This window comes from Arvicola amphibius, chromosome 18 (genome assembly GCF_903992535.2).
Source record: "Arvicola amphibius chromosome 18, mArvAmp1.2, whole genome shotgun sequence".
Lineage (NCBI taxonomy): Eukaryota > Metazoa > Chordata > Mammalia > Rodentia > Cricetidae > Arvicola > Arvicola amphibius.
The window spans coordinates 27,934,129-27,957,662 of NC_052064.1; the positions used below are offsets into that span (position 1 = coordinate 27,934,129).

General features: G+C 45.8%; 1 protein-coding gene across 1 annotated transcript in view; it reads right to left on the bottom strand.

Moving 5' to 3' along the window:
* Positions 1–23,534, bottom strand: part of Dnah7 (dynein axonemal heavy chain 7) — a 218,972-nt gene that overhangs the window by 170,940 nt on the left and 24,498 nt on the right. Inside the window, exons 9-17 of the mRNA XM_038315400.1 lie at positions 22,549–22,674; positions 20,084–20,203; positions 15,706–15,889; positions 15,007–15,186; positions 10,556–10,828; positions 9,180–9,307; positions 6,851–6,929; positions 4,102–4,326; positions 1,024–1,170 (exon numbers count right to left, since the gene is read on the bottom strand). Coding sequence (XP_038171328.1) covers positions 1,024–1,170; positions 4,102–4,326; positions 6,851–6,929; positions 9,180–9,307; positions 10,556–10,828; positions 15,007–15,186; positions 15,706–15,889; positions 20,084–20,203; positions 22,549–22,674 — 1,462 coding nt within the window. The remainder of the gene's footprint in view (positions 1–1,023; positions 1,171–4,101; positions 4,327–6,850; positions 6,930–9,179; positions 9,308–10,555; positions 10,829–15,006; positions 15,187–15,705; positions 15,890–20,083; positions 20,204–22,548; positions 22,675–23,534) is intronic.

The following is a 23,534-nucleotide window of genomic DNA, read 5'->3' on the forward strand; positions in this document are numbered from 1 at the left end:
TTAGATGCCGTGGCAAAGAGACCAAGGGTCTGATTCCTCAGAGTTCCTGATTCAGCTCAGGAAAGACATATGGAGGTGGCAGTACAAAGCGCTCATTCGATAATAACTTAAAGTCAATAGGAGGACTTTGCAAAGCCATAGCTATGTAACACATGAGCATGCTGTGCGCCAGAAGTGTGCAGAAGGAGGCAGACCACAGCGCGGGATGAACAGGAAGAGGCGGAGGGAGCATTTTCTCTTAGCTAGTCATGGACCATGCTACACAACTGGAAAGGGGCAGTTGCACGCATCCATTAACCAGGTGACTTAGAATCCCAGTGAGCCCAGTTATAAACCAACTTAAAAGCTCATTTCTGCCTTTTTGTGATGAGATGATTATGAACTACTGAGTTACCTAAGCAGACATTCGGGCCGTTTCATGTAAGAAAGCGTCAGGAAACATAATGGAGGTTGTACTACCAAGGCAGAGGATACAGCTTTCCTCTTCCGAGGCAGCCTGAGAAAACTGGATCTCAGGCAGCGGCTCAGCGAGAGACAATAGCGGGTCCGATTTGATGACAGCTGCACACTGTAAGCAGGCCTCTGAGTACAAAATCGCTAAGCAGCAATCAAACACTATTATGCGCACACTTCTCTCAACGATTACGGTACGGCTGTGAGGCAGAGGACGAAGCGTGGTAAACTGGCAGAGATAACTCCATCTTTAAAATAAAGCTGAGGACCACAGAAACATACTGCGAACCGCCCTGCTGTGTCTCCTCGAAGTGCGGCTGGAAATTTGGATTGCTTCTATTATTCTATTGCTCCATGCAATTCAACTGCTTTATCAATTTTTTTTAAGAGTGTCGCACTTTGTAACCTAGGCTGGCTTCAGACTTGCAATCCCACTACCGCAGGTTCTCAAGTCCTCCAGAGTAGGCGTGTACCACCATGCCTGGATGGATCTACTTAAGAGAGAATACGCAATACAAATGCACTGCCCTCTCCTTGGCCTGTTCCATCCTCTGGAGACCTTAACTGTACCTTGTCTGCTGCTGCATCCAGCTTGCCATTCAGCACCTGCGCCTTTTTCAGGTACCGCTGCACGTCCTGCAGGTCCCCGAATGTATGGAATTCTTCTGCTTGTTTGGCGTAGCTCTCCAACTCCTCCACAAACCGCTCACACCGCAGCTAATCAAAACAAAGGCCATGCTCGTAACTCTACCAAAACGAAGACCCCGGTGCGACAAGGGAAATTTTAAGTATTTGAAAAGCTCATCAAAAATTGTTGTTGTTGTTGTATTTCTTGTGACAAGACACAAAGAAAGATAACCTAAAAGACAACTGGGATCTAAAGTACACACAAAAAGGTTAATTTAAAGAAAGCTCGCAGGCTGGAGAGATGGCTCAGAGGTTAAGAACACTGTCTGCTCTTCCAGAGGTCCTGACTTCAATTCCCAGCAACCACATGGTGGCTCACAACCATCTGTAATAGGGTCTGGTGCCCTCTTCTGGCCTGCAGGCATACACGCAGACAGAATATTGTATACATAATAAATAAATAAATAAATAAATGAATGAATAAATAAATATTAAAAAAAAGAAGGCTCTCTAAAAATTCCTCTCATTCCCTAGTTTATAAGTTGGCCCTAGACAATGTAAGGAAGTCTGGTTTATTTTTAAAAATGTATTAAAAGTATATTCTTTAGTATGCTGAAAAGATGGTGCAAACAAATGACTGAGCATTTGAAAAACTTATAAGAAGCAGGATGGGACCAGATGAGAGATGTTTCTTTAGGGGCTCTGCAAATCGCTATGTCATTTTCATAGCGTATGTGAAAAGTGAACTTCTTTAATTATGCTGTTTCCAAGACAGCTCTTCAATTAGCAACACTGAACCAAGGTGTCCCGAGGTTATTGTTGTTTCCCCTGAGCGCCTATGACAAGAAATGTGTGAAGCTAATAAATCCAGGTGCAAAATATTAATATTTTAATATCCTGACATCAACAGCTGTGTGTGAGACTCACGAAAAGCGCTTAATATAAAACTGTCATTGGCAACCTATCCCAGATTAAATGATTCTAAAAATACCTGTTAATGAAATATCTAAAAGTCAAACCTAGGTTATTCAAAGCTAGGATCTTTCTTTTCTATTTCATAGAGCCTAGATTGGTTTCTGTCCTCTTTTCTCTTGCTTCCCAGTAAAAATAAGAAGACTACAGCAATAATAGGTGTAGATTTCCCCTTAAATGGTGGTTCTTTATTATTTCTTCTTTTTAAAAAAGATTTGTTTATTTGTTTTATGTATATAGGTGTTCTATCTGTATGTATCACTTTATGCCTGAAGAAGAGGGCATCAGCTCCCTCTATAGATGATTTGAGACATCATGTGGTTGCTGGGAATTGAACCCAGGTCCTTTGAAAGAGCAGTCAATGCTCTTAACCACTGAGCCATCTCTCCAGCCCCAATATGTGTAGAGTTTTGAAATAGGACACTTCAAAAATTAAGTATGGATAATTCTGGGCCACCTCGGAATTTTCTAAGAGTTGATTTAAGTATCTTAATATTCATTTTCATGTTTTCCACATTCATAATGTTGGGAACAGCCTGGTCGTAAGAGAGAAATAGTAGCAACAGTTTAACAATGCACAATTTTAAGGCTATGAAGGGGACTCCAAGTGACGTAATCTGTGAACTGAATCTTCTTCGGTGTGGCAGAAAACCTGGTAGCTTGTGATCGAAGAACAGCTGAGCTGGCTGACCTAGGTCAACCTGAAGAGTTTTGGCTTCTTCCATAAAATGAAACTGAAAGTTTTAGGAAATTCATTCATAAAAATCTATAGAATGCTCACGGCCCCCTGAAAGCTGTGGTTTGAATGGGTCCTACGCTCATGCATTGGAAAGAAACATGGCAAGCAATGGAGCCCTAAGAGTGTGCAGGGCCGGAGGGTGCTGGCTCGCGTACGCAGTGCTTTCTGCTGTCATGGACGTGACATAGAGTGACATAGAGTGGCTCCTAGGACAGCAGTGGGTCTGGCCACTGCCTCTCCTCCTTTCCTCTCTGTTTTTCTCTTTCTTACAAATGTGCCCCCATAATCTCTCGCCTCTCCTTACAGCCAAGGGATGATACAGAATGAGGCCTTCAGTAGATGCTGCTCTCTGGAATTCGGACTTGCCAGCCACCAGAAACGTAAGCCACAAACGCCTGTGCTTTAGAAATTCCCCTGTCACAAGTCTTCTCTTCCAGAAGCACAGGATGGACTGGGACACTGTGCTAGTCAGAGAGATATAGACAGGGAAAAAATGAAATTCTCACTTGGAGCTGACCAGCTAGTGGCAGACAGACTTGGAAGGAATAAAAGTGACTGGGGTCATTAATCTGCCAGGTCTTAAAGAGCAATGGAGAATCTGCCTGAGTTCTAGAAGGTGTCCCAGAAAATCACCTGGGACAGGTGTGGCTCAGGGCCATGTGCTACAGAGTGCAGAGATAACACAGGACATGAGAGACGCGCAGAGCCGAGAACTAGAAGGTTCTTGGAGTTAACAAAATCAGGAGTGCCCCAAAAGGCGGGAAAGGGGGTTAGACAATAGGTAGAGAAAACCATAAACCTTCTACTGGGGAAAATGTCCCGGCAGGGCTGTGTTTAGGAGAAGCCAGAGTGACCATGAAATGTAAGGAAGTATGGCAGAAGGGAATCTTGATGTTAGTGCATGAAAGCAATCAAAAGCAAGTAATACATAAACAAAGCCAAGCAAACAAAAAACCCTGAAGTTAGTACCATAAACCGCCTAAAAGAAACACTGTTTTATTAATGGTCACTTGGGAGCAACATTTTCCAACATTTTCTCCACACTACCTCTAAAAATCAAGGACTGATCCCACATCAATCAGTGCACCATTGAATCACTCCTGAATTATTCATTAGAAAAGATCCGATACGTGTACACTCTTGTACTGTGACTGGGGGGGGGAGGGTGGCGCTACAGTGTGTGCCTGCTACAGTGTGCGCCTGCTACAGTGTGCGCCCGCGTAACAAAGGCGTCTGTGCTGCTGTCTTAAGAGTGTAAACCCAAACCTGTCCAGAGAACGAGAGCAACCTAAGAAGTCTGGGGTGCCAACCTTAAGGCCTTCTTGGTACTGTTCTGTCTTGTCTTTGACGATCTTCCTGTGCTCGTCAAAAATCTCTCCCATCCTGGCGTACCACTGGAAAACGCTGTTATTCAGCCGAATGTCCGCAGGAGAGAAGTTGACGCACTCGATGAGGAAGGCCAGGCAGTTTTTAGAATCCACCAGTCTCTGTGCCAGCTCCACCATGTCGGTGGACTCCACCTTCTGAATGTGAGCCTGCAGGGAACAGGACACACAGGCACATCAGAACCGTGGCCCCGAACTGGGAACCTCAGCATAGTTTACGTCTCAACCATCCCAACCCCTTCACTAAAACAAGGGAAGGAAAAAATGTGAGAAAATACTTAACAACACACATAAAAAAAAAAAAAGGAAGACCCAGGAGGATGCCGTGGACCCCTGGAAAATAAAAGCGGGCACCAGGTGAGTTATTTCATTTATTCTTTTAGTGCCGTGCTTTGGGGCACCAGGAATATGCCCGACACATTGGCCGGGTGCTGGCAACGAAGGGCCCATGCAGTCAGCCTGGCTTTTCCCCGCGTGGAGTTTGCTAGCTGACGAGAGAGATGGTGGTTAGTCAAACAAGGAAAGAGGCAAACGCTCAGCATGGTCAGTGCTCCACTGAGAGGCCTGCTGCTGCTTGCAGCATGTCACGGAGTTCTGAGGCAGCCAGACGTGGACAGTGACTCTCCACAAACACACGTGGAAGAGGCAATGGGGTGTGGCAGATGGGGAGGGGCAAACAGAGGGAGCATGTGGCCCCCGTGGCAAGAGGGCGCTTGTGTGAGGGTCCGAATGGATGCCAAGGCTGTGGCAGGGCGGGCACCACCCTAGAGGGCTTACTTTTAAAGATTTATTCTTATTTTTAATTACGTGTCTGCATGGGTGTGTGGGGAGATTAAAGTTACATGAGTATGGGTGTCCAGAGAAACCAGAAAAGAACCTCTGATAATTTGGAGTTGGAGTTACCCATGACCGCTAGCCCCCCCAAAAGTGAGTGCTGGTAGCAAACCCCAGGTCCTCTCCATTCTTAGCAGCTGAGCCATCTCCCCAGTCCCAGGAGAAATGGTTTTAAATTGAAGTCAGATCCCACGGGACCTCCTGGGCTCAAGTCAATTGCCCAAAACAACTGAAGGAGAAAAGATTGTATCTAGTGGAAGTTTGCCACAAAACTACCTTGCTTGCATGGGGAGAAAACGCTGATTGAGTAGTAGGGATCTCAGAATGAGTCTAGAACATATGGCTGTAAAATAAAACCAGCAATGTCCCCACACACAAACAATAGACTGACTTAGAAACTATAGTTTTCACACATAATTAATGTCTAGTCATAATATGTATTTTTTAAATTTAGCCAATCTGTGTTCTACAGAGCCCAATAACTAGTTTTATATTTCTCCTTATTTGTAGTAAATGACTAATTTTTGTGTTGACTAAATTTACGAACTGGTTTACTCCTGTTGGAATAAAGGGCAGAAATAGTTAAGTACAAAGCAGCGACTCTTGTTTGCTGATGTTGTTAAAGATTGGCAGGCATGGCACAGAGATGGTCTGTGCCTACTACCAACCGAAGAGTCACTTGATGACCGACAACAAGCACAGCACAAAAGTGTCCCCTGAAGTCTGGTAGCCTGTGAATGGGCTCACACAATCACAACTCCAGCCCAGACACAGACCATCTTAAAGAAAATAAAACTCTGAGTCAAACTAAAAGCAAACGTAAAATTTAGTTCCAATAATTTAAATAAATTTTGTTTAAGCAATATCTTGAAGAACACGTACATGTAACCACTTTAATTCTTTTTATAATTTCTGTTTATACAGAGTTTTGAATGATTTCACACGTTCCCAGGTTCAATTAAATACCTGAAATTAAATGTAAAAAGGGTTCTAATTTGGATTTGGGGAATCCTAGAACATGAAGGAAAAAGAGAATCCCATAAAAGGTAAATGTTATAAGAACAAAAAGAGCACGGAGTGGAGCTGCTACTCGTTGCTTTATATGACTTTAAAAATAAAAACGGAAGCAGCTGGAAAAATAAGCGATGCGAACACGGGAGGACCTGATCGGCGCTGGAAACACTTCAGCCGACCGTCACGTGGCAGAACGCAGCCTTTTCCGAACAGAACGAAATGCTGCTGTAGGATTGAATAGCTGTTGATTAAAATGAGTGGATGCACACGGGCACCTCAGGTTACCCTGACCAGTCCTGGGCAATGCCTGCCAGCACGGTGCTAATTACAAACACCGTTTTCAACACCGTCCTGGCAGGCGGCTGCGTGGTTGGGCTGAGACTTTCGGCAGCCACGCCCCCTGGCGGCCCCTCACTCCGACCTGCTTTGGTCAGTGAGATGTTAGCTAATGTGACAGCTGCAGAAAAGCGCTTCTATAAGCGTGCTTGCGTGTCTGTGTGCCGGGGGGACCTGCGCGGGGACCTGCTGGAGATTGAGAGACCCATGGAGCGGAATCAATCGACAAAGAATATTTACCCCCGTCAGCTCGACTGAGGGCCAGCTGAGCAAACTGGGCGTCCTCTAACAGGTGACCCAATAGTGTGACCACACGGAGGCCAAGAGAAACACCCGGAGGCCAAACTGCAGGCTTGTGGTGAAACGTTTAACACATCCTGATGGCTGGAAGCCTCTGGCTTAGCCTTCCGGGTGACCTGCTTCTCTGCGCCCTGGTGCCGGTTCTGATGCGGCCAGCGACCCCGACGTGACCCCAACGCATCAGCGGTACCTTCATTTCCATCAGCTCTGCTGTGTTGGGAGGCGTGCTCAGCGCTTTCTCGGCGATCCTCTCAAACTCATCGCACAATCTGAAACAGCAAGCAAAGGCCATCTTACAAACGTACAGGTTAATTTCACTTCAGCACACAGTATTTAATGCTCGGCTGCATGAAAAATAGATTGTGATTTATCTGTATGACATCTAAAGACTTAAATACAAATTGGTGCTCACTTGCTTATTTGCTCAATATAAATTTGACGATCACTTGTCAGAGGCCAAGCTATAGTAGTAAATGACGACTGAGAGGTAAAAATGGATGAGATTTTATAATGACCTCCACACAGCTCACAGTCTGATGGCAGAGACAGTTCCTTCAAGGAGCTGTTCCCCTGCTCAACCCACTGAGATGGTAAAAGGGGAGGGAGTAACTAGCTCTATTTAAGGGGAATAGCGAAAACCACAAACAAACAAACAAAAACAGGCCTGTGGCCGAGAAACAACCAGCCCAGCACACACCAGTATTTCCCAGTGGACGACAAAAATATTGGACAAACTTGGAGTTGGGAAGAAAGAAAGAAAAAGCTTCAGAGGTAAGGGACTCAAGGAAAAAAATAAAAGAAACCTTCACAAAAAGGGGCTGGAGAAGGAAGGAAGAGCGTGCACCATGCTGAGCTGCAGGGTGAGCTGTTTGAATGTTTGCAGCCCTCGGAGCACAGGTGTGTGCGGGAAGGGATCCAGAGAAGAGGCCCTGGAGAGGAACCGGTAGGCAGACAGCTTTGAGGATGCTGTGGAGACCTTTGTGTTGAGGCTGAGGGACACCGGCCCAGGGCTCCTGCACCCCTCTGCTGTGCCATCTGAATACCCAGTGAGTCTGACCTAATTAAAAACAAGGTGGAGGAAGGAGAGCGGCCAAGAGGTCAGAGGGCTCTAAGAAGGGGGCGGAGCAACAATAAAAGGAAAGTGAAGGCGTCACCCAGTACCAAAGCCTCGGTCGGTTGGGAAACACGCCCACCACCCCTCAGTGCTTCTAGAGGGGACGGTGCGCTTGCCGGAGAGGCCGCACAAACCGCAGCCTCTTCACTGGCCTCCGTCTCCAGCCGCCTCACCGCGGTACCCTTGCTACCCATTACAGACTCCCTGTCTACCTGGGATTCTCTGCCCACACCGCTGAACTGGCAGATGCACCCTTAAAAGGAAAACGCTACTTCGCTTGTCCTTGTATCCTCCCTTGCTGTCTCCTCTTTTCCAGCAAGCATTTTGTGTTCCCCACCCCACCCCCACTCTCGAGGCAGAGTGGAGTTCTTACTTCGCTCTACTGCAATGCGCTAGTTTGTTTCCATGTCTGCACCGTATTTCATTCATAACTTAAGCCTCGCCCCATGTGTAGCACACACAGGCTCGGTGAATGAAGCTGCCTTCAGGCTTCTACCCAATTTCTAATGATCTTGTCTTCCTCTGATACCAGAGTTGGAAGGATCATTCTGAGGCAGGTGTGTGACTCATATCTGCAATCCTACCGGGACATGGAGAGGTGAGTGTGTGGGAGTATCGCCGTCTGCAGGCCAGCCTGGGGACCTAGTGAGATCCTGCCCTCCAAGGCCACACAGGGAAAGTCCTGGTAATTTCCGTTTTCCACCTTGTCACGTGAGAAACGAGGCTCTCTGCTTTGAGGACCAGCCAAGCTAACTGTGCTTCTCGACTTAGAAAGCAGGCCTTCAGCTTACCGCTCACGGGTACTCTCTGAGTTTAGACCAGCCAGCTTTCCTACGCCCCGCACCCTGGTTAGCCAACGAGTAGCTCTCCGGTTACGGCAACAGCTTGTCAAAGCCTCGAAGAGTAACAATTAGGCAATGCCCTGATATCCACTGTAAGTACATTTACTTTGAAAACCAACTCATAGGGGCTGGAGAGATGGCTCAGAGGTTAAGGGCACTGGCTGCAGTACCAGAGGTCCTGAGTTCAATTCCCAGCAACCACACAGTGGCTCACAACCATTGGTAATGGGATCTGGTGCCCTCTTCTGGCCTGCACCCATACATGCAGACAGAAAGCTATACATAATAAATTTTTTAAAAACTAACATAAATATTATTACATACATTTTAAAATACAAAGCGAACACCCACCTGACTTGTGCAAAAGAATGAAAGCGTGTTTTAAAGGCTACGGTTCATAGACAAATTGTGAGGCGCATTTGTGAAGGAAGCCATACTGACAATCACATAGCAAAACGTCACTCCGTGTAGAAATAAGTTTAGCATAATCCTCTCTTTTTGGATCACCGTGACACCGTTCCAGTCTACTGCTCCTAAAGTAAGCGGTGGCAGGCACTCCGTACCTCGTGTTCACCTCCTGGTGGTCTCGGAACATCTTCGCTATCAGTCTCCCACAGATAACATCCGCGCGCTTCACCAGAGCTCTGATCAGCTCCTCGCAGTGCATCTCAAACATCCCCAGACGAACCGTCTGCAAGGGGAAAAAGTGCACACCAACAGAAGAAGAGTAAGTAACAAACCTCTTAAGTCTTCCATTCTCTGGATTTGTGTGTGCAATGTAATGAGGTTAAGTTTTGTGTGTGCAATGTAATGAGGTTAAGTTTTGAGTTCAGGGTTTTTTGGTTTTGTTTTTGTGTCACTGGGCCAGGCATGCTGGTTCAGGTCTGTGATCCCATGCACTTGAGAGGCAGAATTATGACACTGAGTGACTTTGAGGCCAGCCTGGACTATATCATGCATTCCAGGCCAACCTAGGCTAAATGCAAGATCCTGGTCTCAAAAACAAACAACAGAAGACATCAGCAAATTCACACGTGGACATGGGTGAGTTTCTGGTACCTACCCCCTGCTCTTTGTATTTACAGCTATCTTGTAAGGAGATAAATATGCTGGAAGTTTGTTACCTCAGAACCCAGAAGAAGAAGAACAGATTTTTAACAGCTTAAGAAACTAGGCTATTGCTAAACAGATAAAAATTGACTTCATTCGTCTTCATTTTGTTTTGTTTTGTTTGTTTGTTGACACTGTCTTGCACTATAGTCCGACTATCTGAACATGAATTCTTCTTTTTTTTTTTTTGTTTTGTTTTTCGAGACAGAGTTTCTCTGTGGCTTTGGAGCCTGTCCTGGAACTAGCTCTTGTAGACCAGGCTGGCCTCGAACTCACAGAGATCCGTCTGCCTCTGCCTCCCGAGTGCTGGGATTAAAGGCGTGCGCCACCACCGCCCGGCGACTATCTGAACATGAAGTGTGGCCCTCCGGCCTGCCCAGTGCTGGCATTACAGGTGGATAGCATCACATTCAGCAGCAAGATGGGTTTCAAATACTTTGTTCTGTTTTTAAAAATAATACATGGGCATGGTAGAGAATTTGAAGAAAAAATGTTTTTGATAAAAAAAAAAGGCTAAGATAGAATGTTGAAATTCCTAGTATCCTTAGTAACGGACGCGAGCACATTTTGGTATCAGTGCTGTAGCTTCCAAATGACTTGTCAACACGCAACTTAAAAGTCAGGTTCTGGGAAATGGGAGGAGGTGCTGCATAGGACATTGGGCCGCGTGTGGGGCTGGCGACACAGGCATTCGGGCACAAGAACTGTGTGTCCCGGCCGAGCATGGCGTGTGTCACCAGCTCTGTGGTTTTCACTGTGGGTTCTAATGTTGGACATTAATAGAGACCGTTGGATTCAGGGGGGAGTCGTCCAGGAAAGGGCCATTTACCTTTCGAGACGTGTACTGAATCTCTTCGATTAGCTTTTGATATTTGCGGATCTCCTCTATTAGTTTCTCGTAATTCTGATTTTGGGACAGGAACTGGTCCACGTCTTGCTCGGCTTTCTTGGTGACCAAGAACTGGTACTTGTCGTACAATTTGAGGTGCTCGGTGGGCGCCACGCTCTCTCTCTGCACCACCTCCTTAATCTTCTCTTTGTGAGCGTTGACAATCTCATTCAGAATTATGGGCTTCAGGGTTGTTGGCTTGGATTTGCTTTCCTAACCGAAGGAGGAGGACAATGTCACTTCAAGTATCTTTAGTTAAACTAGCCCCGTCACCTCTGTGAAAGTGTCCGTCTTATTGTATTGTCTTCTTTGTTCGTAGGTATCTGTGATTTACCAGTCTCTAGTCTACAGAAATGCATTCAATCTAACCCTAAGAGCACGCGCATGCCCGAGAGAGGGAGAGGGAGAGGGAGAGGGAGAGGGAGAGGGAGAGGGAGAGGGAGAGGGAGAGGGAGAGGGAGAGGGAGCGGGAGCGGGAGAGGGAGAGGGAGAGGGAGAGGGAGAGGGAGAGGGAGAGGGAGAGGGAGAGGGAGATTCTGTGTACTTTTCATTTTCCTTAAAATATTAGCTGTTTGTGTTTTCTTTTCAGCGTGGTTGAGAGGATAGCCATTTGAAAGTAGGTGCAAAATAAGACCTAGGACACAGAGCAGCAGAGCCCACAAGTAGCTGTGCTAACTCTAAGGCTGGCCTTGGCCTGCACTTTTTTTTTTTTTTTTGCGTTTTTCTTTTCTTGGTCATATTTTTTTTTCTCAACTTGGCCTGCACTTTTAAAAGTCAAATGCTCCGTGGGTCCCATCTTCGCACTCCACAGGGGCAGAACATGCTCATGTGGCAGAGGGGAAGATGGCCACTTGCTAGTGACCGTTAATGTTGATCTTTGGTCACCAAGTGGTCTGCTGCCACGGTTAGGGTAACACTGAGCAAGGGTGTGTGAGACAACAACTTCAAATGAGCATGTAAATCTCAATGGCTTGACCCCTTCCCCTTGCAAATGAGATATGAGCATTAAGGTGGTTTCTAATGTGCACGGTCACTCTTGGAAACATCCGTGCTCTGACATCTGGAGGGAGGGATTTTAAACTTGTAATGAACAGAAATCATAGTCTGTGGTGGGTATTCTATGATGTTGACATTGACAGCCCTGATTTAGAAATCCAGTGACTATTTTCCTACTGCGCCCCCTAGTGGGCACTTCAGGAGATCATCTGTCTTAAGCCAGATGGCTCCCAGGGACACACTACCAAATGCTGCTGCCTCTACAGAACCCTCATTCCTGGACTCGGCTGACACTTGGTGTTGTCTCTTCTACAGAACAGCTTTTAGGATACTGAGGTCCACACGACGAGCTGTGTGCAGTGTGGATTTATGGCTTCTTGTGTAAAGGTCATTACTACTCATTGAGAATGGCTCACACACTTTTGCTCACTGTAGACTGGCTCACACACTCTTAGCAGCTTATCTAATGTCTAAAATGGAGCTATCTTTCTAGGATTAATTGGATTCTCGGACTCGAGAAGCACCTTAGAAAGTTTCTAATATTAAATTTAATTAGTGATACTCTGCATGACACCCTGGGTGTTCAAAGACATCAGATTAGATCATGAGACAGTTATGAGCTTGGACTCGTGGCGCATTAGCCCATACCAGGCTTGCCTTCCCTGGGAAATAAAAGTGTGCCTTAATCTACTTTCCATTCCTATTGAATATAATACGGAAGATCAACATGAATCTGCTTCGACATTTACTGCCAAAGGTTATCGAGACTCTGTGTGATTATTTTATTCCAAGTACTCTTACAGCTTATTTTCAGATCAGACTGGTCCCCAAATCACCTAGAGACATCTAAGGGTAGTGATCATGATGAACCCCAGAATTTTTATCTTTAAAATGTGACCAGGTAAGGTTGACAAAGCCATTACTCCACATACCATGCCCCATGGAAATCTTACCTCTCACAATCTGATGTCGGAGCAAACGTCTAAATTATATATCTTCATTCTAATTTAAACTCACATGTATCCTCTTCACCTGAGACCCCAGGAAGGGAGGAGCCATGTTTTACAACCGGAAAGTCATAGCAGCAGAATTCATTTGGGTAAATTATAATCAGTACTTAGAGCTTGGTCATTCTTATCTTATTAACTATGTTTAATAAAAGAGTCTATGGGGCCAAGATGAGGGAAACTCGATTTAGAAAAGCCACAGGTGCGCGGCCGCCTGCAGGCTTCAGTCATCTTTGTGGGTGAGCCAGGCTCTGACTCCCCAGCAAGGAAGGGGTTGGGGGGCGGGGTCTGACAGCAGAAGACAAAGCCTCCAAGCAGAGCAAGGTGGAACAGTCATTCACACCCGCACATGCCATTAACGAATGAGGACTCCCAGGACCACGACAACACTAAAAGGAGATGGAATCCTCGACTGGGGTGGAGGAGCGAGGAAGACTTCGGTCCTTTGCCGGTGAGAGGGAAACAGTTGTCCTAACAGGCCATGGCCAGAATTCTCTTCTCTGACTCGGATAAGTGCACAGCTGGTAAGTTCAAAACATCATTAGGTCAAAAATAATTCAGTCAAAGCTGAGCTTTCCAGAGCTTTCAGATGACTGCAGAATCCCTAGGAAGCCGGCTTAAACAACAGCCACAAAAACTTCACAAGTAAAGTTCTTATCTCTACCGCACGGTAACTAAGGGAAAGACCCAAAGGAATTAGCCGCCATGGGTGGAATTTCACCACCAACAGAATCACACAGGTCAAGAACACAGGCAGTGGAATTCTTAAATTCAGGAAGAAAAAGAATTAGTATGTGTAAAGACAAAAAAAAAATCTTAATAAGTAGAAAGGACCATAAAAATGCCCAAATCTGCTTGTACAAAGAATAAATCTCCTAGAAAACAAAATAATAGGAAACCCACTCCATGAAGGGAGCATTGTCCTCCCAATGCATACTTTCTTTTTAAAACTCCTTTCCCCCTTTTATTAAACATAGATATTTCTCTCACACAATGTAATTCGAATACAGTTTCCCCTGCCTCTGCTCCTCTCAGTCCCTCCCCACCTCCTTATCCACTCAGATCCGTTCCCTTTCTGTTTTTTGTTAGAAGAGAGCAGCCAGTGCACACTTTTGTAATCAAAATGCTAAGTAATCTAAATTTCTATATCTGCGATGAAACACCAGGACCAAAAGCAACTTGGGGATGAACCCAAGCAGGACAGGAACCTGGAGAAAGGAGCTGATGTGGAGGCGTTGGAGGAGTGCCCCTTACTGGCTTGTGGCTTGCTCAGTCTGCTTTCTTATGGAAAGAACCCAGGATTACCGGTCCAGGGATGCCACCATTAATCACTAATTAAGAAAATGTCCTCTAGACTGACCTTAGGGAGGCGTTTTCTCCACTGAGGCTCCCTCCCCTCGGAGGACTATACCTTGTGTCAAGTTGTTGTTAAATTAGCTAGCACAAAGCCAAATCATGAGTTACGTATGTCTCTACTTAGGTAAGCACATACAGGACATAAAAAGAAATCATTTAGGAATATACAGAAAACTAGTAACACACACTCTCTCTCTCATAAATCAAATCACCTCAAATCTCAGGCTAGAAGCTAAGATGGGAATCGAGCCCTGAAGTGAGGTGTGATGGGGAGAACTTGCTGGGTAGGGATGCTCCCTTCCTTGAGAAGGCCTGTAACTACGCAGGCTGACTCCGAAGCCACTGAAGCCCTAACACCAGTATCCGCCTGTACTCTTTGCATCCGTGAGATATGGGTAAGCTTTTCCACACATGGAAACGGAAGCAGAGAGCTACTGACTGGGGCTCTGAGACCTGGAAACCTCACGTGTGACTAACTCGCTGGGCACATCTGTGTCGTGGGCTAAACTGCGGTGACCACCAAGGAAATGTGGAGGCAGGATCTGTAAGGACGGAGGCAGGAGCTTGCTACTGGCAGAAAACATGAGACATACAGCCAGTACTCACCAGCTATTCAAACCCCATCACGGCTTGACTTCCTGCCCCTCAGAAAGTTTATGCTATGGCCAGTGGAGGACTGGGCTAGGAAAGTGTGTATACTTCATAAAAAGAAGCTAGTGGAAAATGATTTTTGAACACAGCTTTTCTATTTTTTAATGTTATATGCGTGAGTGCTTTGCCTGGATTATGTCTATGCCCCGTGTGCATGCAGAGACAGAGGACAAAGAAGGGGGCAAGGGATCCCCTGGAATTGCAGTTAGAGATGCTTGTAAGCAACCATATAGGTGCTGGGAATCTAACGCTGGTCCTCCGGAGACCTGGGCTCAAACTGCTGGACCGTCTCTCCAGCCCCCAGCTTTACTGTAAGCCAGTGTCTTAGCTTTCCCATTCTGTGAAGCAGAGCGGTATCATGCAAGCTCAGGCGTTACTTACCCACTTGGAATACAGTTTTGTCTCCACTCTTGGCACAAAGCTGACAGCCTTGATCATGACTTCGTAAACATTTACGAGAATATCTATGTAGTCATTAAACTCAGGTTCAAACTTAATGGTGTTATTATCAAGAATCAGCCTCATGATGAAACCTGGATGTTCAAAAGCTCTAACAGATTCCTATGAAAAATAAATAAAAGGGCTATAGGTATACATGGGGACACAGAGATCAATTGCTATGAATCACAGAACATACTTCCTCTTGTAACTGAGAAACTTAAACCAGAACGGATCCTACTAGAACGACAGCCAGAGCGGCAGCCATCCTGACTGGTTGGAACTGAGTCTGGTTGGAGCTAGAGGTTAACCAGAGGAGAAGCACCTTCTGATTCCAAGGCCTTGCTCACAGTGGACGGTACAGTCTCCTTCCAGACGAAAAAAAGGGACTCCCCATGCAAGCCCTACCTACGCCTTCACAACACAATCTTCCCCAGGAGATTTACCCAAACCCTCCGCACTGTGACGATGACCTTATCCAGACTGCGCAGGCTGACCTAACCTTCCAGCATGCGAGTGTACCGGGTCTGAGGATATACTCGCTGCTGTCTCGTTGGAAAAGGTATCTTGTGCCCGTTTCCTCTCTGAAAGGATGAAGAACCCGCTGTGGAAGGCTTGGCCGCTTAGCTGAGCCGTCCTCACCTGGGGTTGGGCGATGAGGTTCGTAAAGTCTTGCATGGAGATGAGAGTGAGGTCCTGCAGCTGCAGGGTCATAAGCGTCGCGGCGCAGTTGAAAAAGGACTCCAGTCTGGCGCTGCTGTCACCAGTTGGCAGCTGCTTTTTTCTATTGCCTTGGTAATAGATATTCTGCACTTCCGGAAACCACCTGGAAAGGACAAAAGGCGTTTCGAAGTCGACACCCTCATTGAATCACCCCATTCACATTAAGGGTTAACAGTAAGTTCTAGACACCCAAAGGTCTTCAAAGAGAGGCGCACTGCTAAGTGTCATTACCCACGCTCTGAGACCTAAGCGCTAGAGCACTTCACTTCTAGGAGAAATGTTAAATCATTAAACGACTCAATGATACGGTGCTGTAAGACATAAATCTAACCCTGCAATTATGGCTCCTGCAGGTTTTAAAGAAATATGAGCGCTAACCTTATTGGACACTTCTTTTCAGACTGTTAAATGATCTCCGTGGACTGTTATTTTAAAGCTACAGAGCAGTAACCGATCCAGCAAGAAGCTAGCTTATACCAAGTTAAACCCACATGACATGCCAAGCTACCGCTTCCCAATTAACTGCAAAAACAAGGCACAAATCAAAAACAGCATGGATTTTATTTTCCCAGTTTCCCTTAGTGTGAGATACGGAAAATAATGACGGATGTAAAATGAAGTTTCAAAGGCGCACGTGTCCTTGCAATAAAAGAATAGTAGGGCAATTTCATGTCTAGGTTCCTCATGCTGAAAGCCGCTGACATTTTCAGCTTCTGAAATCCCCGTCAACACAGCAAGATCTAGGAATGCTTCTACTTTCTGTCACGAGGGATGATAAACCTTAAACAATAGTCGATAAGAACGACCAGAGTGTTTGGACAGAAGAAGTCTAAGTTTTAAATAAAATTGTTGTCTCTTTAACAATATGCACCATGAGTACTCTTATGTCCTAGGAACAGTGTTAGAAGAGGCATAGAAAAATTAAGTTACAACATCCTTTCTTTCATAACGATGGGAGTAGTGAGTTCACCGTGAAAACTGAGCGAGGAAGTCAAAGGACAGACGGGCATTTACCTTGCAGTCTGGAGAAAGGTTTCACAGCAAAGATAGTAATTACAGAGTCCTAACAGAAGTACCTGAAGTAGAAACTGGATAAGAACTAAAAGAATCCATCACGTGTTTCTGGAGGACCAAGGTGAAAGAAAGCATGCTCAGAGAGAGGACCCGAGTTAAGGGTCACGCTGCAAGCTTTCAAAGACAGATTAAGAATTTGTATTTATTATTTGTCAGTGGATAGGAAATGCTAAAAAAAAAGGTTCACAGGAAGAGTCTGAAGAAGGATGTTTACACAGCCAAGGAATAGAGATGCCATTGAGAGTTTGCAGTGGTCCGTCTAAATGGTAGCTCACCGTCAGCTAGGGAGACAACTCAGCTGGCAAGCATGAGGCACCCAGTGTCTCCAGGCAGAGGCTGGAGGATCCTGACAAGCCTTCTGAAGTCAAACCCACAAGCCTCAGCCAATGAGAAAGCCTGTCTCAAAAAACAAGGTGTAGACGCCTACGTACAACATCTGAGGTTGTCTTCTGGCTTTCACATGCAAGAGTGTGTGTGTGTGTGTGTGTGTGTGTATGTGTGTGTGTTGTCATGACAACACACATGATTGTCTGCATGTACATATGAACATGTGTGCATGAACGTGCAGTAAATATGGGCCTGCCAATGGTAGAAGCAATGAGAATCAAGAATTAAATGGACAGAGAAGATGCTTCTAAAAAAGACAAACATCTAAATCGATGGTAGTCATAAAATAGGCCTCAATAAATACAAACGGATTGAACTTCAAAATTAGAGATCAATGACATGACACTTGGAGATTCACAAGTATGTGGAGATAAGATAATATGAATGTAAATATTTAGGATGAACGAATATGAAATTATTGTATTCTAAAACTGAGGGAAGAACAGAAGTCAATGAACAGAGGGAATTTTTAGTTCTAAACAACCACATTAAAAAACAAGACATTATAATATCCACTAGATATTAAAAATAGAAGAGCAAACTAAACTCAAGACAAGAAGGGAAGAAGCAATACAAATGAAACGGAGAACATAAAGTCAGCAAATGTCAAAGTGATTTGAAAAAAAAAAACAAGCTGGGTGGTGGCGGCACGTGCCTTTAATTCCTGGCACTTAGGAGGCAGAGGCAGGCGGAGCTCTGTGAGTTCAAGGCCAGTCCGGTCTACAAGAGCTAGTTCCAGGAAAGGCTCCAAAGCTACAGAGAAACCCTGTCTCGAAAACCAAAAACCATAAAACAGAGAGAGAGAGAGAGAGAGAGAGAGAGAGAGAGAGAGAGAGAGAGAGAGAGAGAGAGAGAGAGAGAGCAAGCTAGACAAGTTAAAGACACCACCGGGAAATATGAAGCAGACACGCCCACAGCCCAGGATGATGGAGCCCTCATTTGAGGCTCTCTCTTCTCTGTCACTGGTTTGTATGGAGCTGACAAACCGCAACCAGCACAAGGCTATACCATGAGTGAGCCTGGAAAACATACTTCCTCTGAGAAACTGGAAAGAAATGACCATATACTAGGTCGTTCTGCTGAATTGTAGTTTCCCAAACAGGGAAGTCCCCCGGGACAGAGTTGTGAGCAGTGATTAGCAGAGCCTGTGGGAAGGAGCTTGAAAAATGTCTCCAGAGGGAGGAGGAGTTTCCTTGGGGCCAAAGGAAACCCAGAATTAGTGGCGATGGCTGCACAACCTTGTGAATGCATATAAGACACAGAGCTGTCATGAGAACAGTGTTGAGTTTTGCGGTCAGTAAAGAAAAAATCTCAAAACCACAGCACCCTGCTAGGATCAGAGTGGACAGAGATTGGTGAGCAAAGGGATCTTTAAAGCCATTAAGACTTACAGGTGCTCCAGGAATGGCCCAGGACAAGAACGACAGGCTTGGAAGAGAGAGCAAGGCTTACAACAGGACGTGATTCGAATGCAGGCGGGGCATTCAGCTGCATTCACTGGGCACACGTTTGGTAAGGGCCCAGAGCTCAGGAGACAGGTGTGTGCTGCAGCAGCGAAGACCAGAGAAACGATGGGATTGACGTGCGCGCGTTAAGATGAAAGGCAACAAGGAGGACCCAGGGAGGTCCCCCTTTTAGGGGACAGTGAGAGAAACAGAGTCAGGAACAAAGTGGGGTGGGGATAAAGAATTAGAAAAGCATCAAGAGAGGCATCGAGAAGGTGGGCAGACTGTCGGTGCTGAGGGCAGAGGCCAACAAGACACAGAGAGAACGCCCCACCCTGGGGTTTAGAGGGCTGTTCTCGCTCATTTCCACCTTTTAGAAATGAACGCATCCTGGCTCACCAAAAGGTGCTTAGAGCCAGTGTGAAAGCATCAGGGGACACCGCTAACCAATCTGCGTTTTTTTATCAGAAATCCGTGACAGTCCGAGCTCTGTTCTTTATTGTGACACCATCTCACTGAGGTCTGCAGTGGGGTTTGTCCCCAGAGTTCTCTGTCGGGGGGTGCATCTGTATCCCATCCTGAAGAGATCACTTTCTTCTCTGCACTTAATTAAACAGTTTCTTTCCTTATCTCCTCTCTACTTATATTTTTCTGTCAGCTATATATAATATGAAAGAAAAGGAAAACTTTTTAAAAATAATATTATTTTAACTTACTGAAGGAAACATATATTTAATCTTAAAAGATCAACATACATTTCAAGATAACTTTTAGAAATCATGAGGGTGACCAGACTTTTGGGTCTTTTGTTAGTATTCAGTTGACCTAATTTTCATGTCCTATTTTTAATAAATTAATGACCACAGTAGAGGCAATCGTCCCAAGTGGTTCCAGGGTGCATTGTCTGGCACCTACATAATTAATTATCGTATCTGTCTATTCCATTCTGAAGGGCCAATCCAAGCAGGTGTTTAATTACGTTTTGGTAACCCTAATACCGCTGAGGTTATAAACTCCTTTACACCATATACTTTTCCTTCTGGGTCATCCTTGAAGTGTTTCTGTGTCCCTCACCCAAAGTCAAGCCTGTGCCTGGTGCAGAAGTCAGGAGAAATGTCTAGGGCATGATCGATTCCGCCTGGTGTCCCCAGCTCCCAGAGCAGAGACGTTAGCAACACGTTTACAGAAGGGCCGCCGTCAGGGATGGGCCCATCACCTTCTCTCCACTCTGGACACGTCACAGGCCAGGGTAATTAAGGACAAATTTAACTCTTAGACCGAACTGTGTTAAGGACTTGTTGAATTGGATTTCTAAAAGCCGTTAAAATGAAACACGTCACCAATCATGCCTCTAAACGCAAACGTTCCCATACGAGAGCTCAAATCTTTACGTTTTAAGCAGCGTCTCCTTGGCAGATTCCATGTGTCTGATGACGATGTTCTGGAAGGCGGACAGCTCTAAGGCGTCCTGGCGGTTGTGAAATTCTTCTATGTCAACTAAACGTAATTTCCTGCAAGAGATACAAAAAAAACCCCAGCAATTAAATCGAGATTTTTGTGGTAGTTAATGATTTTGTTCATCTGCCTATTCCAAAAACAAATGCTATAGTCCTAGATTTATCATCAAAAGTTGTACTCTATAAAATTAAATGGTCAAGACCAGGAGATGTTTCTGTGTCTGTCAGCTTTCTGTTGCTGTGACGAAATGCCAGAGAAAACCAAGACAAGAAGGTGGATCTGGGCTCCTGGCTTCAAAGGATTCAGTTCATGGCTCTGTTGTTTGGCGGCCTATGGCGAAGCAGAAGTGCAAAGGTCAAGGCAGCTGGGAGGGGTTGGGAGGGAGGGAGGGAGGGAGGGAGGGAGGGAGGGAGGGAGGGAGGGAGGGAGGGAGGGAGGGAAGAGCTTTTGAAGGAAGGGCCTAAGGACACAAACAGTCTCTGAGGGTATACCTCTAGGACTCACACTTGAGCTAGGTCCCACCTCCTAAGCTCCTGAGTGTCTGTCATCTCCCAATAGGGCCTCCAGATGGTGAACTCGTGAATGGACTAATCTACCGAGCTCAGAGGCCCCCAGGACCCAACCCCTCTGGGAACAAGCCTTCAACACAGGAGCCTCAGAGGTGACCTTTCAGACTCAAACCATAATGATGACTGGATTTTAAGATAGCATATCTCTTCAGAGTCGACAGCCATAGGACACTGTAAGGTGTCACCGTGAAGGGGAAGAACATAGTGATTGGGATTTGGTGGATAATTTAGACTGGTTTCTCATTGAAGCCAGAACAATGAAGACAGAAAGGGTGGTAAAGCTTGGTGCGTGCAGCATTGGCTTCTAAAGCCTTCTCCGGGGGAAGGTGGCCCCGAGGAGCAGGGAGCCCAGGTTGCAGAATCCCTTGAACCTCCAAAATCCTTGGGACCTGCGTGGGTTCCTAAAGACAAGTCCAGTGCAGTCACAGAGATGTTTGTAAAATAGTTATGAGGGGAAAAATAGCATATATCTTCACTTATAAATAAAAAAATGTTTGTTAAAGACTTAGGTTTTAAGTGTTGTAACAAATCCCCAAATACTGTATGTGTCTGTGGGATGTCTGTATGTATGGAGGCTTCAAATGTATGTGGGTGAGTAAGTTCAGAACAAAAATGTCCACTCCACTGCAACCGTGAGAAGCTTGCTTGGGTTGGCAGGAAGAAGACAAGGGTGGGGGAAGGGAAAGCGTGGCATCCCAGTGACCACAGATACGGGGATGGCCCAGGTTTTGGGAAGCCTCAGGAGAGGCTGTCCTGGTACATTTTGAAGCCTGTGTCCCTGTGAGCATACTGCGGAGGGCTTCCCTGAGACTTGCAGCCAGCCTGCAATAGAGGACACAAGAAGCTGGAGTTCCCAGACAGCATGGTGGTCCTCCTCAGCCGGCAAGGACAAAGGTTTTTGAGCCCTTTATTTCCGGCTCTGGCAAGCCTTTCCTGTCTGCAGCTGTTCTGTCCCCACCTCACAGGATAGGCCTGTGAGGCTGGCCATGCTCCCCACGGGCCATCGGGGGGTCAGGACATGTCACTTGGCTTGTTTCTGAGCTCTCCAGAGCGCTGAAGGTATAGACACTGAGTCCCTTAGCTGAGAAGATCTGTAGTGACATTTCATTTGCATTTCAATAAATAAAGCTTGCCTGAAGATCAGAGAGTAAAACAGCCACCCTAGTCAGCCTTACAGACCAGCCTGTGGTGACACACACCTTTAATTCCAGTAGCCATACTAGTTTGCCATAGAAACTGGGCAGCTTTTAATCCCAGCACTAGAGAGGAATATAAGAGGGGAGGAGACAGCTCTCAGTCAATCTCATATTGAGATTCCTGGAGGCCGACGTAAGAGCCAGGGGCTGACTGTTTTGCTTTTTTGACCTTCAGGTTGAACCCCAGTATCTGCCTCTGGGTTTTTAGTAACCGTGCTATGATGAAGCATGTATGGAGATTAGATGGGAAGACAGGTGGAGTGGGTTAGATGGGAGACAACGCTCACTTGCTCTTCTACACACCGTGCTTGAATACTTACATTATATTTCTAATTAACTTTAATTTACAGCTGAAATAGTAAAAGTCATAGCTCAGATGTGATTGAACATAACTTTTTAAAAATTTTTAGGGCGAGGGCAGGAGATGAGGCCTCAGTGGCTCAGAGCCATTGAAGACTCAGGTCATCTCCCAGCCGTGACTCCAGGCGTGGGAAACCATCACCTTCCTCCGACCGCCCCTGGGGCCAGGCCCACACACACAGTGCACATGCACACGTGTGGACAGAACACTCAAACACAGGACGTAAGTAAACCTAGAACACATGCAGCCTGGGGAAAGGCGGAAGGACCCACCTGAAAGTGCTGTGCCACAGGTCCAGCACGGCCAGCATCGTCGGGTTCATGGCATTCAAGTGGTCCCTGATGTAACAGCAAGCCGACAGGAAAGACCTCCTCCATGGCTTTGGCAAAACTTCCATTCTGGAAACAAAAAGGAAAAACTGAGTTTATCCTCTATAAAAATCCCAGTGGTGCTGGCTTGGGCACTTGGCTCAGTAGTAGAGCACTTGCCTCGCACAATAAGGTACCGAGTTTGATCCTGAGCACCACAAAACTTTTTTTATGTTTTTGCTGTTTTACAGTAAATATATATTTTGAGTAACAATTATTTTTGTTTTGATATGATCTCTTGTAAATTAAAAACCATGCAGTTATATTCTAAAACATATGCTCTGTGGTTAGTATAACCTAATTTTTACAATCATCCTGAAATTTGGTCTAAATGTTTCACATAAAGTGTTGTCTAAATCTTTGATCCCAGTGAGTCTATAAATGACCTGCAGTGATCGAACGGAAACCAGAGTGAGCTAACCTATCTATATGGAGACCCCGACTTCACATCTGCGGCTGTGATAAAAATGCTCTGATTAGAAAGCCACTTAAGGGAGGAAGGGGTTCCCCGGTCCAGCCCATGGTGGAAGGAAAGCCACAGCAGCAGCCCAGGCAACACAGCTGTCTGTCACAGCACACACAGCTGTCTGTCACAGCATAACACAGCTGTCTATCACAGCACACACAGTCAAGAGCACAAGGACCAGCTCGGGCCCAGTCAAGGAATGGTGTCTCTGACAGTCCTCCGCAGACATGCCCGTTAGCCACCCTGATCTAGATGGTTCCTTCTCAGCACTTCCATCCCAGGTGATTCTAGACTGACAGTTAAACTAGCTGGTACAAAGTACATATATACACCATGTTCTGCGGTGAGTATAATTTCATTATGATAATAATATTAAAATCAGATTTAAATCTCTAACATAATTCTTGCTTCTAGATGTTTGACC